The sequence below is a fragment of the Hippoglossus stenolepis genome, chromosome 4 (assembly GCF_022539355.2).
Source record: "Hippoglossus stenolepis isolate QCI-W04-F060 chromosome 4, HSTE1.2, whole genome shotgun sequence".
NCBI classification, from domain to species: Eukaryota; Metazoa; Chordata; class Actinopteri; order Pleuronectiformes; family Pleuronectidae; genus Hippoglossus; species Hippoglossus stenolepis.
In genome coordinates this window covers 8014271-8034879 of record NC_061486.1, presented here as the reverse complement: position 1 = coordinate 8034879, position 20609 = coordinate 8014271, and the positions used below count along the sequence as shown (strand labels likewise).

The following is a 20609-nucleotide window of genomic DNA, read 5'->3' as shown; positions in this document are numbered from 1 at the left end:
CACTCATTCCCTCTCTCACAAAATGTGTAAGTTCATATCACATGACTTACGATTCAATTATTTGATCCATGGTGATGAAAAAAAATGGATCCAGAGCCAATTTCACATAGGCATTATATTTTCTTATTATTTCAGCATCACACAGCGGCACAATAGCAGCACTTAAATATTTCTGTCCAATGCAAATATTTTATGTAGACACATAAATCATGTGTTAGAAAAGTCGTTACTGTAGTGGAGACGATGGCAGGAGAACAAAATATATATATTCTTGTGCTTTTGATTAAACCATCATTGTTGACACACCATGTTGTAGCCCAGTAACCATGTTTCTGACCACACATACAATGCTCGCTGTCAAATCTACATAACCGTCTCATTGAAATGCGGTTGTAAGCAGAGACGGCTTTGAAAACTCGTCAGCGTGTTCCAGGAAGCGCTGGCATCTCATGTTTGAGACTCTGCAGCAGGAAAGCATCACGTTCACAAGCTGTGTTTGGAGAATAAAAACTGTGAACAGACGTGTTCTTTGAAGCATCATGTACATTTGTTGTTTCCTACTGGCACTTGAATGCACCAACAAGCAGAATTGTGCAGTGGCCCCGAGAGCTCGTAGCACTGCAACTTACGAAAAGACACGAGAAAATGGAGTAAACATCTTCATCAATTTGATAATACATGCGTTGCAAATACTCACAACACAGCCAAATACTGGCAACACAACCAAATCTTTGCAATACCAACAAGTACTTGCAACATCAAATACTCCCAACAGAGCGAAATACTCGCAACACAACCAAATACTCGCAGCACTATCAAATACTTGCATCACAATCAAATACACAGCTAAATACTCCCAACACAACTGTGGTATTACATTCAAAGACATATACAATTGATCGGCCACAACTACATTCACACATGACAGTTAAGTATTGACACATGAGTTAACGAGATCATTTCCACCGTGTTTTAAGACTAAATATCAAAATGTACATTCAGGAACGTTCAGAAATGCTAACGTCCGCTAGCTTAGCCACTTCTGGTGAACTTTTAGACTTAGAACACGTTTTAATGACACCACACGAGCAGTATGGGGGCATGTTATGTTTCTTCTGTTGTTTTATTACGTCTGACGATGGGTCACTAATGTCTTCAGTTGTATTGGATTCGGCTGCTACACTGTTTACCCCTGAAACTCCCAAAGTGTTTTGTGGACTCAAACACTTCACCCACCCCTCCATCGGCATAGGGGTGAGGAGATAATGAGTGAATTTTCATTTCTGGGTGAAATGTTCCTTTAACTGATGAAACATACACAATCCTACGGCCTATGAACTTCTCTCAGAAGAGTTCATGATTCAAGTGATTGACACTGTGTTGCCTTTAAAAACTGCACTTGTTAGTTAGACGAGCCGGTTTATGACTCCACACTGTATTTCTCTGGAGGAGGGTGCTCACTGTAACACCTTTAAGGAGCTGACATCATAAAAAGCTTTACACGCTATCAAGCAGACACACACTCACTTGAAGAGCCTGGGTTTTACGCCACTGCCTCAACACACATATCTTGAGATGTTGGAAGGAGTACTGGAAGAATTTTGAACTCTAGAACTTGAAAATGAAATCAAAACGTGTCACATCCACATGTCTTGAAGGCAGCTGCAAACCGAAGGGGAGCAGGGAGGAGAGCGAGCACATGAGATACTGTGCGTTACCTTATTCTAAAGTGATCCTATTCCCTCCTGCAGTTTATCAGCCTGCTGTGCTCCTCTGTATCGAGTAGGGAGACAGGAATAGACGGATTCAGGTGTTCCGGGGCATGCAGGTCGGGCTGATAGTGGCCGATCGTGACAGAGTGTTTCCTGGCGCCAGATGACCAACTGTGCGTTTAGATTGGCACATATTCTGTGCTGCTGCCAGATCAGTTTCCAGGCAGCTGGAACAATGTGGCAAAAAAAAAACTGTTTATCTTGCTTTGCTTTTACAGAATATTAATTAGCTTCCGACTTGGTGTTAAAACGTCTTTGGCTGTTTGTTGCTGTGACAAACAAACCTGTGTTGTTGCACAGGATCAGATCCTCAAGGGCCTGGAAACCTATTTCCTCTAGTTTTACTTCAAATCTGATCAAATTAAAACCACAGTTTCCTGATGAGGCAGATTCTTTTTAAATGATTTAGCTTTTATCTAATCCTTTAGTTTAACTGTAATATTTACGTGAAAGGGATCTATTGGCAGAAATTGAATATAAAATAATCCAAGTGAGGTTTTCACTAGTGTGTTTCATTTAAAAATTGTACAAATTGTTGTTTTCTTTACCTGAGAATAAGCCCTTTATATGTTAATACCATCATGTTTTTTAAAGTAGCCCAGACTGGACAAACTAAACACCTTTTGAGTATTTATGACAACTGAAGGCTGCCACAGGTTCTCTTTCATGTTCGGAAGGGGAGGGTGGTGAGTTGAGAGGTATTCAGCTTCAACATGCAACCTAACCACTAGATTCTACACACTGAACCTTTAAAATGGGCTCAGACTGTAGGAATTTTCCACCGATTCAACCCTGATTGAACCCTGTAAGAATCAAAGAAATCTGCCACCTTGGAGCCATTCTCAAAACTCCTAAACTGCTCGCAGAATCGCCCCAATGTTTATTAAACATCTTTGATATTTAGGATTTAAAACCCGAGATGATTACTTCAGTACTTTCTGGGCAGAGCCACAACGGCCAATGAGAGAGACCGGAGTATCTGACGAAGCCTCCAAGCAACGGTAAACATTCTGAGGCCAACGTCAGTCTGTGTGTGACAGTTGACAGATATTACAACCGACAGTTGAAATCTCACCTGAAAAATAGATAACTCGTGTTGACTGCGTCTTTCCGACCATTTTCTCATCCAGTATCGTTGAGGCTTTGTGTATTTGACAGCAGAGTAAGTTGTCGCTCCATTTCGTTTACGTCTGCTTCTCCATGAGGTCACATGAGAGACGTGGACTGGAGCGTCGCTGCCCCTGGAACAATAATATTAAAAATATTCGATAGTGAGTGATACGCCATAATTTTCTAATCTTGTAGCCGGAGTGTGTTTGTTTATAAAGAAAAATATCTGTGAAGATTGCTCGTGAGGCGACCAGAATTTGAAAACACCTGTAATCTGAGCCAAGCCTCGGAATTCACGTGTACAGTTTATTAATCATGTTTAAGCAGCAAACATAAAAAGAGAAATTACACTCACACACTAGCTCAACAAGAAGACATTGCACAATTGGAATTGCAAATATTTGAATCACGACTTTAGGAGAAATTGTTTGATTTTAGTTTCAAGCTGTACTTTAGTTTAACTGACACACAAGCATTTTATCTGAATCCGGTTCTTTCGAGCTCTGTTTAAACATGTGTTGCAGCTACTGTTAAATGAACTGACATTATAAGAAAGCTTCTATATTTATACGACACCAGAGAGCATCCGCCCACCTTTTTTATATAATATGCAATGGTTAGTGGGCAATTTATCACCGTGCAGCGCACTGAGGCTTGCACACATATAAATTATCACCATAATTATAGAGTGTACAATGGACATCACTCAAGAAAGAGACTTAAAGGTCTTAAAAGGGAGTCTAGCCAGATTTTCAGGTATTTATTACATACAATTTATGGATAATGTATTAATGGACTTTTATTTGGTTAAACTCTAAATAAAATATAACACAGACAGATTTTCTTTCAAACGTTAACCTGTTGATGAAATAAATTTGAAAACTAAAGACTTTGGAGTGATTGTCAGGCATTAGTTCCTCTTTAATACTTTTCATGTGTAGTTGATCAACTTTTATGATTCTCTGACATGAAATATAGATCCATGGTGTGATCATTGATTAAATGGGTCAAGATTGACTTTCCAACATATAAGCAAACAACATCAACATCAAAAAGCTGAGTGTCAGATACAGAGATATATAATATGTCTATATAATATGATAAATTTCAAGTAATGGGGAATTTGAGTAAATGCAGCAAATAAAGTATTAAATGTTGTAGTGTGTAGCCTTTAAAGTAGATCAAGTTTCATCATAATTTTTACACTGTAGTGGTTTGGACCATTTTCAGAGTAAAACGAGGTTTTGCCATGAGCAGAGCCTCATTTGCATACACTGCTTCTCATTTACTCCCCGTCTCTGCTGCCTTTCTACAAACATAAATGTGAGATGTAGTACTTTAACTATTGCAGCGTGGGAGTCAGTTTATCAGCGAGTGTGTTTAACCACTAATAAAGTTTCATTTCAAGCCTCAGTTGTGAGGGAATCCATGCAATTCTCCCATTGCTCTACCTTTAATTATCTCTAACTTTGTACTAATCCCCCGTTTCTCTAGACAAGATAACCACATGGTGTTTATTAATCAGCTCCACCATCATCCCAGGGAAGACGACTATACAGACTCCCACACCTCTCCCACCCGCCTACGCACCCGCCCACACATTCAACTTCCACTGCAGACAAACGTGACTTTTTCTATTTTTTTTTTCTTCCCCCCACAGGAGGAAAACTCTCTGTAAAGAAAAGTGAGCATTTCCACAGGGGAAGTAAAAAGAAGAGCATCCAGAAGAACGAGTGTTGGTTGAGTTGCCTCATAGGTTTGAGTCATATTATGTTGAGGCCCTGAGAGGTTTCAATGACTGAACTCCCTCTTTTGTCTGACAGGTTTTCTTGATCTTTATGTTCACTGTGAAAAATAGTTTTATTAGGTACTGGACGAAAAAAAATAAACCGAATGAAGAATTCCAGGCAACTTAAGTTTGTGGATCTTTTTTTGACTTTCAGACAGAAATCAATGTTTTACATTCTTTCATTTCATACCAACAAATTGTTTTCTCGTGACAATGACCATGAGTTCCCCTTACACAGGGTGAGGCGTCATTTATTTTACATTATTCTTACTGTCAACAAATCCCATGAATAAATCAAACCGGCAATGTATTAGTCAGAAAAGTGTTTTCTGACTTCCCCTTGGCATTCAGCCCCAGGCTCTCTTTCATGTAAGAAAATGTAAACCTTTTAAAAAAGGAGTATGAAATACTGCAGACATTACTCAAACAGGAGGGAATAATGAATCTGTTGAGGACTTTATTCAGGTGCACATCAATACACATTAGGTGCATAGTGAGTGTTTACAGCAACAGGACTGAGTGTGAGGGATTGAGTTAGAGGAAACGAATGAAAGAAATCCAGCGTGACACCGAACAAGAATGGAGGTCTATCATACAGAGGAAAAGGGGAAATAAACATGTGACAGGATCAATCTGTTGTTGTGTAAATGTTTTTTTCATTTGATTTATTGACAGTAAGAAAATTATAGAATATTTCCCCCCTTAAATAATGTGGTTTTAATTGCCTCCACCTGACCAAACCGTAGCTAAAGCTGTGTTGGAGTAGAAAATAAGAAAACTCGTTTTGTAGGACTGTGATAATGACTTATTTTATCATTTAGGTATTTAGGATGATTTATTATTGAAATATTTACATTCCGGTTGTTCACCCCTGCATGTTAAGACATTTCCTTGTTTATATTAATGATTTATGTCCATTGTCTGCTCTCTGCAAAGCACGTTTTATCTCTTTTAAAACTGCTGCACACACACACACATCAAGTTAGTTATTTTGTCAACAGTTTGAGCTCAGCGGAAAGAATCACTTTGGCAAACTTGGCGTGTTTGAGTTTGGGCTTTCGCCATTATAGCCTCCCATGGTTGAGTGGGACCCGGTTTAACCTCTGAAACGGCCCGACCGACACTGCTGCCTGAGGCTAGAGCAGAACGGGTCGGCGAGAGAGAGGGCGACATGGTGAGGAGGTAGCGTTTGTGGTGGTGAGCGCACAGAGGTGTGAAGATAATAGCCCCAGTGGGGAGATATGCAAGGCAGGGGTGCTTTATGAGGCCTGGGCAGTCGGGTGTGAAGGAGTCCTGCATCGCACACAGAGAGTGAAACCGTTCAACTCTTCAACTTATTCACTTGTTTTACTTCTGGATCTCTCTCTCGCTTTCTCTTTTACCGCTTTTCTCATATTATTAAAAATTATTTGTATCTATTTTATATTGTCTTCAATAGCATGGCCATAGAGTAATTAACTAAGCATTCTTCCACAAGGTCCACATGTATTCTGAATGTAACAAAGAAGAAAGCACCTCACTCTTCTATATACTTCATGAAATACACAGTATTCACAGCATTATTATAAATACAGCACTTCTTTCTCCACACTCTCTTCTTGTGTTTCTGTATGTTGTTCTCAAGGTGGTTGTTCGTTAATATCAGTTTATATTCAAATGAAAACTTACATTATCACATCTTTAGCATATTTACTGCAAATGTGAAGGTTTTATATATGAAGGTATACATCTATTTTCAGAAAAACCCACTCTAGAAAAATAAGTGTATCATTTGTACATATTAAACATACTACATTGCTCAGACAGAAACCATTAAAAAGAGAAATGACTGTGGGTTCATGATATGATGAGATGAAAATTAATGATCAGGAAAATGGAGAAGAAAAAAGGTTTTCATGTGTTGTGCTGCTTTCCCCCTCAGGCTGTGATATGTTCTGACATATTTTTTACAGTTTCTATGGCAATACCAGTATTTTTGTAAAAGTGAACATTGAATTTTGTTTTGGTATGAGGGAATTTTAGTTTTTATTTTTGTAAAGAACATGGCTGTTGTGTCTTTGTACATGCTGCGTAGTGGAGCAGGAATGATTGCTCTCTTTCCCATCTTGCTGTTGGCAGAAACGAGTCTGATTTCTCCGGGATGTCGAGTGGCCACCAGCCTCAGCGGCCAGACCGTTTGTCTTTCTCAGTTTCCTGTTACTCACACATAATGTGCCAGTTGGTATTTTCTATTCAGTTCTAAATAACATAGAGTTGTTTTGTTGTGCATGTCCAGTGGCTGATGTACATGTGTTCATCTTTGGCAGTCCAGATTGTGCTGGAGGAGCTGAGGCCCATGTCCAGCTGGCCGATGGGATTTCTCTCCTCTCGGCCACACAGAGATTTTGTGAGAGCTTGGGGTGTTTAACCCTGTGGATTTGGATTCAAATTCGCCAGTTGCCTGCACTGTATGGTGCACGGTGGTAAAGTGGTTTGCACCGTCGACCTCACAGCAAGACAGTTCCCTATTTGAGTCCCCGTTGTGGATTTTCCTGGATTGCAGATTTCTGGCTTCCGACCACAGTCCCACTCCCACGGTCTTTGGGGTTCGGTTAATTGGAGACTCTAAATCGACCGTTCATGTGAATGGTTGTTTGTCTCTGTATGTTGGCCCAGCGATATGCTAGGTGTGCAAGGTGTACAATGTTAGCTTGGATTGGATAAGCTCCACCCCAACAATGAAATGAAATGAAATAATATGATATATGGATGGATGCTACATTCTTTCTAGCTTCATCTCCCCGTCTACTTTTACTCTCCTCCTGACGTTCGCTATACCGACGACCTCCCTGTCCCATGCCTTCGTTTCTCTGCCTCCCCCTCACTCTTTGAAATACCACACTCGCAATTTCATGTGTAAACAAATCTCTCTCTCTCTCTCTCTCTCTCTCTCTCTCTCTCTCTCTCTCTCTCTCTCTCTCTCTCTCTCTCTCTCTCTCTCTCTCTCTCTCTCTCTCTCTCTCTCTCTCTCTCTCTCTCTCTCAGGAGAGATGGGGCTAAAGTGGCTGGAGGGAATCATGTTTCATCATCCAGCCATATGAACTGAGATGGAGCCTGACGTCTGCTTTTGCAGTTGCTCGTCTGACTGTCATGTTGGTTGTGAAATGTTACGTGAAGTATTAAATGGGAAGGTTCCCTTTTTTGGTCATACGTCGCAATAAGTTCAAGGGACCAAGTCATTACATGCAACGTAAATTAGTCACAGGCCATCACTGTGGAGTGAGGGTGGGGGGGGATAAACCACTTATCTGTGGAACGTCTGCAGCAAGGCACTTAGCTTTATAAGGAGAGAGGGGGGATTGGGAGAAGTCACCAGCGAGTGGTAGTTGCATGCAGACCGGCAGCTCGGAGGGAGGGGAAAGCACTCGAACAAGCTGAGTAGTGTGTGTGGTTCGCCTCCGGAGGGTTCAGGTTTACAATGGAGAGGAAGGAAAACAAAATAGAAAGTGAAAATGGCAGAGCTGCGGCAGAAAGGCAGGAGCCCCCACGACAGGACACATCGTCACGACGTCTCGAGAAAAGATCCGGTGATTTGCCGTGACTCTCGTTCCACCGCATGGATAAAACACAAGCATGTGGGTAAAGTAACACAGGGAAGAAATTCATTATCGTCTTGTATGTTTTTAAGGTTTTGTTGATGGAACTCTTTGAAGTGAATCTTTGGTTCGGCGTTGGGCTTTTTTCGGTGACTCACTAAATCCCATAAGCTGCTATAGTATCTCCAACGGCCAGACCGGGGTTTCTTTAATCACAACTAGACAGTGACTGTGTTTTATCCAGCGAAGCCTCCTGCTTTGTAGCTCGGGGAAACAACCGCGGAATCAATTAAACAGCAAAGAGGAGGGAGGAGAGGAGTAAATAATGGCAGAGACAGGTCGTAAAGAGGAGCAGCAATTTGCATGAGTCAGAGGGACATTAAGTATATCAATTTATAGAAACGTAGCAGGTAACACTCAGGAAAACACTGCCGGTTAGACTTTAAGACCATTCCACGGTGAGGGCTGGTGAATTGCTCAGGATTTTAAACTCAATAAACAGGCACAGGTATGAGAGCGTTTGCTGCATGGAGCCACAACAGGGACTCAAGGGCAACTCTAATACACTGCAGAGAATTGAGCGAATGGAACGATGATAAGTTATCATCCTCGGCTGGAGCTGGACTATATGAAACCAAAGAGCGGCTGAATGATGACAGAACAGTGGGGCTAGAAAAGTGGAAAAACCAAAATGGAATCCAATTGGGAGCGAAACACTTCTGAATGTGATTTCATGACAATTTGACATGAAGAGGAGCAGTCTCCCCCCCCCCTCGCATTGTGAGAAAGTTGCAGTGAATGCTGAGCGTGTGTTTGCTGGGGGGGAAAGAGAGACGGGGGCCTTGAAGGTGATAAGCCCTGAGAGGCCCACTACATTAATGAATTAACATTACACCAGTATCAATGGGGAGGCTCTCAGGGTCTGAAAAACTAGACTTAATGAAATGGGATTACTCTCTTAAGATCAAGGTCTTCCACTTCTATTCTGCCCCTCAGCTGCTTTTCGCCAACTCAATTGTGTTCTGTTGTGTTTTCCTCTCCTCGCCCACTTCTGAAGAAAACACACAAATTCAAATTATGACCACAGTCTGACAAGGCCCCTCCAGTCAGCAGGTTTGAATACAAAGTTTCTCTGGAAATGTGAAAGTGCTGCACAGCAAATACGGTTCATGGTTAGAATTCTGGTGTCTGTGGGGGTTTGGGGCAGGTTCTGGCTTCCCTCCACAGTCCAAAGACATGCAGATCGGAATTAGGGTAACTCGATATTGACCATAGCGGTTTACATGATGGGCTAGGGACCTGTCCAGGGTGTACCCCGCCTTTTCACCCAATGTCAACTGGGATTGGCTCCAGCCCCAACAAGACCCTCAGAGGATCAGCCAATGGGATGGATGGACGGAATTTGAGACTATGCACCTTAAAAGCTGTCCTTTAGAAAAATGGCACACGTTTCACTCTCATATATTTAAAATTGGCTTAGAAAAGTGGATCCACAGTAGCAGCATCAATGTGTTTATCTATTAGTTTATTTAACAGGAGTCAAGCGCAAGAAAACCATTAGGCCGGAGTTGGCTATATAGCTAATGTGAATCAGCTGTCCCTGGGCAGGATGATATAAAATCTTTTCAGGGGTCAATGTCAGCGTCAATGCCAACGTTAACTGCTTCACAACAACAACAACGGGGGATTCCAATTGGAACAACCAGGAAAATAAACATATGCCAATAGAAACTTCACAGACAGTTTCTGCAGCACAGACCACTGATCTGTGTTCAGCACTTTCTTCCAATCACTCGTAGTTTCTCTTTCAATATACTACTGCATTGTCATAGCTCCTAAGACTTAGAGCAGCATACTCAGCAGTATATTGGTGATTGGATTGCCTGTTTGGAACATAGTTAGCATTTTAAGTGTACTGAGGCATATGGATCAACAGCAAAAGTCACAGCATTACATTTTCAGCTAACTACCATAAGTAAACTGAATACTTTTTCAAGAGCATACTGTAAAATATACTTGCACCTGCTTCATATAATATACATATTGAACCAAAGCATATTGCTTACTTCATCATTTATAAGTCTGCACATATACATTTCTTTTTAAACTCTGTATGTATGTATATCACTGTCTAAACTATTCAAACCTTCATGCAAACATCTGTCTTTTAGCTCACTCCTCTGTCTTTTAGCTCACTCCTCTGTCTTTTAGCTCACACTACTGTCTTTAGCTCTCTTCCATGTCTTTAGCTCACTCCTCTGTCTTTCACTCCTCTGTCTTTTAGCTCACTCCTATGTCTTTTAGCTCACTCCTATGTCTTTTAGCTCACTCCTATGTCTTTTAGCTCACTCCTCTGTCTTTTAGCTCGCACTTCCATTTCGTGAGTCCTTTTGGTCTCTTGGTCATTCTGCCGTCTCTTGAACTAATGAACCACTGTGCATCGCCCGTTCCTCACGCGCTTTTCTGCTTGATTTCACATCTCTCTTTGCCTCTTTGAAACCATTAGTTAAGACTGTTGAAACTCCCTGCGTGCGTGCATGCGTGCGTGCGTGCGTGCATGCGTGCGCGTGTGTGTGTGTGTGAACACCTTTACATACATGGAGCAGCAAACTCTCACCTGCTATGAATAATTGATCAGCTGAATATAGGGCGCTTCAGGTTTGTAAGCTGAAGCAGCAGGAAAGTACAGTTTGTCTTAGGAGAGTCATGTAAGAGGAGGTGAAGACCAGTGTGGTGGAAAATGCCACCTCTCAGGCGAGGTATGTACTGTAGGTCTATACTGACCTGATGATTCCAAAAGGAGGAGCTGTGCAACTTCTAAATCATTAATCCAGCTTTTAGTGGCATGTAAAAGCATTGTGTGTGTGTGTATGTCTCCAAGGTTAGTGAATGTTACATCTACACATGTCAACTCAATGCAATTTTAAATAGAAGATTCAATTCAATCAAGACAATGTGCGATATAAAAAATATTAGGGCGAGATGGTGGAGCACATAATTGTTGATAATAGGAAAAAACGCGCCTCTGAGCTAAGAAAACACTCAGCAACACAATTTACCGCCTTTATTTCCTGTTGACAAGCATTGGCAGCACAATAACAACTCTGCAGCTAAGACCAATTCAATATTTGTCCGGTAAATAACATGAAATTATTTGTGTTAGCACATGGACATTGTTAAGTCATGCTGTAAATTGCTCCGGCGCCATTCTTGTGAGGATTGTAGTGTTTGAGCCGACAGGTGTCTGAAATGAAGGACAGCAAAATAAACATGCAGAGCAGATTGAGATACATCTGCATGCTACAAGACTGTTTGGAACATTTTAAATAGAATAGATAATTAGATTTGTTTGTGTCACTGGAAAAAAAGGAAATAAATGTTTGTTGATTTCACTTTTGGCTGCAGCCGTGCACTGGCCATCCTGCTTTCCTGAACACCACGGTAATTTGTGAACTCCATGGGGAAATTCCACCCTTTGGTTTTGTCCCTTCAACAGAAACATCTAAGCACGGCCTCAGTTAAAGAGCAGCAGCCCTGGAGCTGGTAATGATTTAATACCTTGCTTGGTTTCTTCATAGGACAGATGGTTACTGACACGAGGTTTGTAACCGGGTCATCTGGTTCATCGAGTAACGACAGTAGCGGCGCTACAGACGTGTTCCTTTAACTGGGCAATAAACAGATCTTTAACCTTTTCCTCTCGTTACTTAACGATTGAGCTACATCGGTGTCATTGATAGTTTTCAACAATATAAACAGCACGTTTTGATTCTCTCCTTTTCCCTGCTTCTGTCGGCTCGCTGTCAAACGGCATCACCACAACGCAGCTGTTACTGTGACAGAGGCACGCGATGATTGGCAGCGCTGGAGTCTGTATTTGACATACGTGCGCATGATTGAACGAGACGCAGCAACCGGACGAGCCGGGCAGACCGACAAGTGACCAGCCTGCTGCTGATAGCTATCAACTCAGCCCTGTACTCACAGCACATACTCTGCACAACAGAATTTACTGTAACTAAGAAATCAAGTGTTTGAACCAGGACGCAGGATGTTTGTCTGTGTGATTAGATGCTTGGATTGGATTGGTCCCACTACTGTGTAAAAAGGCAACCCAATTAATGGTTAATCATCTACATGTTTAATTTAATCAAAGTATAAATTCAGAGTTCATCCAGATTCAGTTCAGCCCACTAAATCCAGTAGTGACATTAAAAGGCAGTCATTTAATAGTTACATGTCGCTTGCATTGTAACCCACTGTTTCTTTCTCGTCTGTTTACTAAGTAATGCTCTTAAACAAAGGCCAAATGTAATCATTCTGTTTTTCTCTTAAGATTTCAACCACCTTCACTAATGAAAGTGAAGTGTCAGCACTGAAAATATTCAGGTAGAAATCACTTTATAAATTTGAGTAGATTTCTATAATTTGCGAGGCACTTTTGAGGAATGCTCTTATCAACCTATTTTTATCTATAAAGAAATTAATTAGAGATTCTTACTGTAGTTTTCCCCTTTAATTAAATTCATGTCATTATCATCTTGTTTTCAACTTGTCATAGAAGCACCAGTGGTACGAATAAGACCTTTTGAACAAAATAAAACACATTTACCAGTTTGAGAAGCAACGATTGTTACTTAAATCTCCGACAAATGAGCATCCGACAGTAGTTTTCTTATTGACTCATCATCACACGTAATGATGGTCGGGTTTTGTTGCCTCAAAGACTCTGGCAATACTGCTTTACTTGCACTGGTGGCAGTCAAAGCTGATTTCCCTAAAGAAAAATGGCCAAAACAGAGTCTAGAATAACTGGTTGATGGTCAAACACGAGCCTGTTCAACCCGTATGGAGAAGCTGTGATAATAACACATATTTACTGTCCGTGTTAGTGGCAGCGAACGGAACTGTAAAGATTTCTCTCCGTTTGAAGGGCTCAAGATCCGACATTATATCAAACGCCTCCAAGAGCCGCAGACCATCAACCATGAGAGATAATTATTAGTCACTCCGCCGATAGGAAGTGCATTATAGATGCTCTCACTTAAATGGAACTATATGAACTACATATAGACACACTTTGGATGATTTATAAAAGGTTTGGCAGAACCATTAGTTTAGTTTAGGCGGTGCTGTGCAATACCGCCACGGGAAACGCAATATATTTGAATCATTTGGCTTTGTGCTGTCATGATAATTTAGTTGGTGGCTGACAGTGTTGCCCCCGACAGCGGTGATTTGGCGAGCGTTCCTGTGTACGTTTGTGCTTCGATGGAGTGCGTGTGATGCGTGTGATGTGTGTGTGTGCGCGCGTCCTGTATGGCATCCGTCAACGTTTAACAGAACACGGTGGAAGTGTGACGAGTGTACGACCTGCAGGCACAGATGTGTCTCTCCAAATGTAAGAAAAGTGGAATCAGCCTCTACTTTGTATCCATTACAGTCTGCTAATTAAAACGTGGGTTTTAAACATCTGTGGATAGCTGAGCGAACAGCTACCTGCCTCTCTGCCTGGCTCCTTCGGCGTTGTGCTTTATTCACCTGCACACCCTCAACAAATCCTCATCTTTATTCTGTACATGCTTCATATGGCGCAGCTTGTTTGGATGAGTTATTTTTAGGCCCTCTTGATTCCTCAACCTGAGAAACACTGCTGTCACTCACACCATCTCTGGCTTTTTCATGTTCAACTTCCCTCTGGTCCGTTGCTTGCTTGCCTAATGCGTTTATGTGTTGCAAAAGCACCATAACTAACTCTCTGCAGTTGCAAGTGTCTGTTCTATTGAGGTGAGAGAGAGACCTCTGTCATCGTCTCCCACATAAACTTCTCTCTCTCTCTCTCTCTCTCTCTCTCTCTCTCTCTCTCTCTCTCTCTCTCTCTCTCTCTCTCTCTCTCTCTCTCTCTCTCTCTCTCTCTCTCTCTCTCTCTCTCTCTCTCTCTCTCTCTAACTGAAGTTTCTCTCCCTTTGTCCTTTTCTCAATCTGAAGATATTCATCGACAGAGCCACATCATTGACCGGCTACTGCTGTTCACAATATTAAACCGGCCATAAAGTAGCACTTAGCGGACATAAATATCAATACTGTGGAGAGCACGCTGCTCCAATTAACCCTGACATAACTTGGCACTGTGTGTGCTGATGTCGGCCCCAGTTTTCATCTGCTTTAAACTACACCCGTCCCCGTCCCCGTCTCGGCAGGAATAGAATCACAAACTGTGTTCCTCAAATTTAGGCCAAACTGAGAAAAGAAGGATCAAACAATTAGTGCACAGGAAGTGATGACGACATTGAAGATAGTTGACGATGTGCAGTTGCACAGCACTGTGCCGACAGACATGGCACCAACGAAAGGAAAATGGAGCAGAACTACCAAATATAAATCAAAAGCACGAGTCCCACTGAGCCTCGATATCCGAGTATTAAAAGTTTATGAAGAACAGTGATAAGGTGAATAAGGTGAAAGTAAGACTTATATATCTCTTATTTGTATCTATCACAGGAGAAGATGGAGAAAAATAAAATGTTTGGGGATTTTCCAAGAACAAAAACTACTCGTTGATATTTTAGAAAATTCACTGTATAGAATAATTACCCTATCAGCTCTGTGTGACCTCATTTATGTGTAGTGTGTTGCCATGAGATAAGAGATGAGACCAGCTCCAGTACAGACAGAAACACAAACGCACACGTACACGCTCGCGCATCTGCACCAGAAGGGATATCACAGCAAAGTGATACATTTCAATTCTGCTGCATTTCTTCGAAGACCTTAGCGTTGTCATTGTTCTCCCCCATTTTACTTTCATCCACTAGAAGAATTGTCAGGGACCCTTATGAGGCTGTATTGCCTGCAGTGGTGCCGGGGAATGGCAAATGGCAAATGAGAATCTATTACATTCTGCAGTTGGCTGTGAAAAAACAAAAACAAATATTGCCGGGCAGACGTGGTGCTGGTCACAGCTGTTGGCACGGCCGCTCATGTGTGAGTTTGCTGTTCAGTCAGAAAATAATAGAAGTCATCAGTGGGTTTTTTTTGCAAGTCAGAGATTTTCTTTGCAAATTGTAAGAAACAGCTTTAAAGCTTTAATTCCAACTTTGCTAATTAAAATAAAATTGCAGTCATTGACCCACACTGGAAATGTCAGGAGCTGATGATCCGATTGGAGCATTGTTCAGTTCGCTGTGAAACCAAAGCTTATATATAAACGAAGATAAATAAAAAGCGAGTTTATGTAAAAACTTATAATTTATTGAGGTTACTCCTTATTAATATTGCCAACATTTTTTCAAGTCTATTAAAAGATGCTTTGGGATTAAACATATATTAGAGATCTTAAAACAACATATTTGGGATGTAAACAACTACAAATACATAATTCAGATGTAAACAGACATGAGAAATAGAAGAAAAAATAATAATAACAGCATCCACATGTTTTTTTGCAGTAATATTTTATTTAATGTTCATATTTTTTTAAATAAATAGTCTGATAACGAAGTCTGGCACGTGACTAGACAGTACATGTTAAACTAAATCAAGTTATACAAAATGGCCACTGTTCAGACCTTCAGTTCTAGTTCCACTATTCATTTTATTAGCTAAACACATTAGATTCTGTTTAGACTTACTTTTGTATTCTTAGAAAGCCTGGTTCGACTACAAATCAAAAGTTGAACTTGTTAAAATGCAGTTGGAAAAACTATTTAACACAGGAAAACTTTGGGTATTTACATGTGATTACAGTATAGAGTGAAACCTAAATTGGCTCCACAGCGTAAAAGTTCACCAGAGTTTACCATTATTAACCGCTATATGCATGAACATGATCGTAAACACCTTTGAGTGCAGAGCCAAGACGTCATTTAGAAGCAGGTAATAACTGCAGCGAAAACACCAGGGTGCCTATCAGGGTCTTTGGAGAGACACAGGAAATTGAGTTTGTCCAGTCTAATGATGGGCAGAGTCACACAACTCTAGACGTACTGTTTCCCTCCTATTAGCAGACATGTGTTATTCATGAGGGCAAATCTAGTGTGAACTATGTTTCATTGATATTCTACTCATTCCCTTCCCATTGTCTGTCGGGGGACCCGCACCACTCTGTTTTATTCATCTATTTATCCACTTTCTTTCCACTCCCCCGAAGAAAAAAGAGAATTTTGGTGAGGACGGGGTCGCCGTGTCAAACGTGATTCTCCCTGTAAGAAGCCATCAATAGCATCTGTCATCGGAAACCAGTAGGCAGGAAAGAGAGGGTGATGGAAAGCTGCATAGGGGACCACTTGGAGGTGAACCACTTGTGACGAAAGTCTTAATACACAGTCCAGACTCCTACCAGAAATAGATGCACATTTTCCTTTCCAAAAAACCATTATGTCTCTTCCAGGGCCTCTCCTTTATCCTGCCAAATTCCAATAGGCACCATTGGCATACATATATACGCTACGTCGTGTCCAAAGCTATTTTTATAATACAATTTGAGCTGAATGGCTCTTTGTGCCCAAGCACAATATAGTTATGACACACATTAATTTCTTACATTTCATTTAAGGACAGCATTCCCACACAATATGTATTTCTTCCTTTGTTGCCGAAAACCAGTCTCCCTATTCAAAGCAGTGTAAACAAGCGCCAGTCAGCCTTTTATGCTCGTCACACTGACACAGCCTGGCCCCGTTCGTTCCCAAACCTGATCCACGTGTGCTCCAGAACGCATGTCTCATTGTAGCTCTAGAAAGCCGACACAAACGGTAAATACATACGGCGCATTGTGTTTGCGTGAATGCAAGCGTTGGCAGTGTAAATACGTGGGGGCTGAGACCAGTGAGCTGGCAGGTGTTAAAGTCTCCAGTGGAAGCGCATGTTGTGCCGCCCGTAAGAGAGAACACACACAAGCTCTCAGTGTTGCAGAAAACAAGGAAAAGAGTGTACGCCTCTCCCCAGTCACTCCATCTGCATGCGCCAAAGACCGTACTGGCAGCATCAAAAGAGCATCCACATCAGAAGTTCACATCTTCTAAAGCCTCACCAGGGATGAAGTTGAAAGATTTTTGGTTTTGTTCATAGGGAATGAGAAAGAGACATTAAACTCCATCCGCCATCCTTTTAGTCTCAATGCTTTTCCCCCACAAATAGAGCGGTGTTTGGCAAAGCAGTAAAAACAGCCATTTGAGAGGATTAGATTAAGCGGGGTAAAGAATCTATTACTTTGTCCTGACAAGCTGAGCAGAGTGAGAGGCGAGGAGGTGCATCCTCATGTGTCCAAGATGATTAGCAGATCACTGATTCAAATTGTCTCACTATCTAGGCAGCATCTACATTCTCATTCCCTTGCTGCTTTTCGCTGTGTCTCACGCTTATCTGTGTGTCTCCCACCTCCTCGGATAATTTCACTATCTGGTACCTAATTCCACTGAAGTCATGCATGAGGAAAACAGTTAATGGAAATAGTTTAAGGCCCCGGAAAAAATATAATTTTAGAGTGGCAGGGAGATCAGATTGATGAATAATGGAACATCCTGGATGAATTCCTGCACAGGCAGGTGATTGAAACAAGTATCATTTCATCTCGGAACAAATGTAAAAAGCAAAAGAAAAGATTAAATTTCCATCATTTTGTGCATTATTTATAAAAAGAAGAATCTTCTGTGAGGGTCAGAAGTGTAATAAAATGTGAACCAACACCAAACCAATTGACAGGAGAGTTGCGTCCCAAGTTCCCAGTGGCTGCTGCTTCATGCAAATGTTCCTCTAAAGAGCGGCTGGGAAATTTACTGCGTCTTGTATTACTTATTTATCTGGTAAATAAACCAAACATGTAATTCACGGGAGTAATGCAAAACGTTTCCCCCTATTTACTCAGTCAATATAGGTGCCAGGCTCGATGCATCTTCATGGGGAGTCGAGTGTGGAGTGACAAAACAGTCATACATTCTTGTTTGGCCTTGGCAGCCGGCAATAAAGAGAAGATGAAGGTTATGACATTATAATGAAAAGTCTAAATAAACTGCTCTCATGGAAAATCATGGGGCTCAAACACAGCGTTTCACCTGCACGTGAGCGCACACTCAAATTAAAGTTTCTGACAGTGTTCAACCGTGAATAATCGCCTCATTTAGTGGGCACAGTTCTGGTTCAGGGGGATGCATACATTTCCATTGTCGCCCAGCGGAGGGGTTTAACAAATAGGATTAGATCCGTGCCCGAGCACACTCTCATTCAGGTGACATGCAGCTCCGAGCTCCGGCTCTGCGGCTAGACGCAGAATTACTGTTAAAGGTCAGTGGAGTCAGACGCTGAATGTCACAGCTTAGCCACAATTTGGCAAGAAAATACATTCAGATAAATACGCCTGTCTCTCGGGCGGAGAGTAATTCTGCAGCTCCTGAATTCTGAGCATTAAGACCCAGGATTACAGGGTGAGTTCAAAGGCAACAAAGGCATATCGATTAGTGGCAGTGAATCAGGTCGGTGTCACGCTGTGAATAATAAATTGAGCACAAGACAGCCAGGGGTTGTCAGATGGAACATTCGTGATGGCGGCGGGCGGAGGGGGGTTTGAGTTGTGCTCATTTTAGATGAGACTGTGGATAAGTCGCATATCCTGTCTCAGGGTTCTGGGGAATCGTGTCACCGATCAGAAAGCGCCTCAGAGCAGCTTACTACAAGTTTAAATAAGCATTCCACGCCCCATTTAACAGCTCAAACAGACTGATGACAGCCTCTGCTCACTGCAGAGTAGTACCAATGGACTTAGGCAAGAGATTGGACGCTTAATAGTGCATCTCCCTGAGGTGGCAGAATATTGGAGGGGATAACTGTGCCATGAGTTGAACAGATAAGAAAGACAATGTCTCCGCTGTGTGAAAAACAAAAACGCTAAATGGACCCATGACAAGAAACACATCCCCAACTGGCACGGAATCACATGAGGAATTAATTTGCAAATTAACAGCTCGACTAATCACGGAGTTCTTGGTGCTCTTGTATCCTGACCTGACTTCAGCACATACTGCAATGTTTCAGCCTGGATATCCAACTATTCAGGGGTTTGCTGTGAGATTTTGTGCAGACGTTCATGAGCATGACATTCAGATTTGTGGTTCAGGGTGAAATCTTCTGACAACTGCATGTGCTGGATGGATTATCATGAGATTTGCTGCAGATATTAAGGATCATTAGAGGATCATTAGTGATCCCTCGACGTCATCTATGATGATGATGTTAAACATGGTATATTTTTGTCCTGCTAGCATGGATAAGACTTGAGTGTTTTTCATTTATAGTATATTTCCTCTTTCCCGGTTCTGAGCTATACCAGAAGGCACTAAGTTTAACTTTCAAGTTTAAAAAGGGAACTTAAATTATTTCTTTCTTTGTGTGTGTTCATTGCAGGCTGCGGGCTGGAGTTCCTGCTGGTTCTCTGCGGACTTGAGTTCTCCTGGTCCTGCCCTCGTCACTGTATCTGCTACACTGCACCCAGCACCGTCTCCTGCCAAGCTCACAACTTCCTGTCCGTCCCTGAAGGCATCCCTCCCGACAGCGAGCGCATCTTCTTACAGAACAATAAGATCCACCGCTTACTTCGGGGCCACTTCAGCTCCAACACAGTCACTCTCTGGATTTATTCCAACAACATCACATACATTGAGCCCTCCACCTTCCACGGCTTCACGCTGCTGGAGGAGCTGGATCTGGGAGACAACCGCCACCTGCGCTCCCTGGCTGAAGACACCTTTCACGGCCTGAGTCGGCTCAATGCGCTGCACCTGTACCGCTGCGGACTCAGTTCGCTTCCGAATAACATCTTCCAAGGCCTCAGAAACCTGCAGTATCTCTACTTGCAGGTAAGCTTGATGTTTCTGGTTCATTGTATCACTAAGACCTAGTCGGGCTGTCACTTCAACTCATGTGTAAATAATTCTAATTCATTCAAATACAACCCATGTTTTCTGTCTAGAGGATAAATGTGTTTATGTGCATTAGGGATGTCACAATACCAAAAACTTTGTTGTCGATACAGTTAACATAAAATTTCCACAATTCTCGATACACAATTCAATACCACGGCAAAAAACAAAACAAAAAAACAATAAATCCCAGGTAAACAGTTCCTCTTAAACCAACTCACAACTTAAATGTACATTGAAACTATTGAATTACAACCAAAACCATACAGACCATTGTTATGTCCATACGATAAAATCCTTAGACTTATTTCATTGACCTGTTATTGTTACTCTCTTATGATTGTAAGTATATATATATATATATATATATATATATATATATATATATATATATATATATATATATATACATACTTGAGTTCCTTTACTTTGAAAGGTTCACTAAACTTAG

The 20609-nt window shown here is 41.6% G+C and overlaps 1 protein-coding gene across 1 annotated transcript in view; it reads left to right on the top strand.

The window, feature by feature from the left end:
- rtn4rl1b (reticulon 4 receptor-like 1b) overlaps window positions 1-20609 on the top strand; it is a 131759-nt gene that overhangs the window by 107011 nt on the left and 4139 nt on the right. Inside the window, exon 2 of the mRNA XM_035155575.2 lies at window positions 19644-20095. Coding sequence (XP_035011466.2) covers window positions 19644-20095 — 452 coding nt within the window. The remainder of the gene's footprint in view (window positions 1-19643; window positions 20096-20609) is intronic.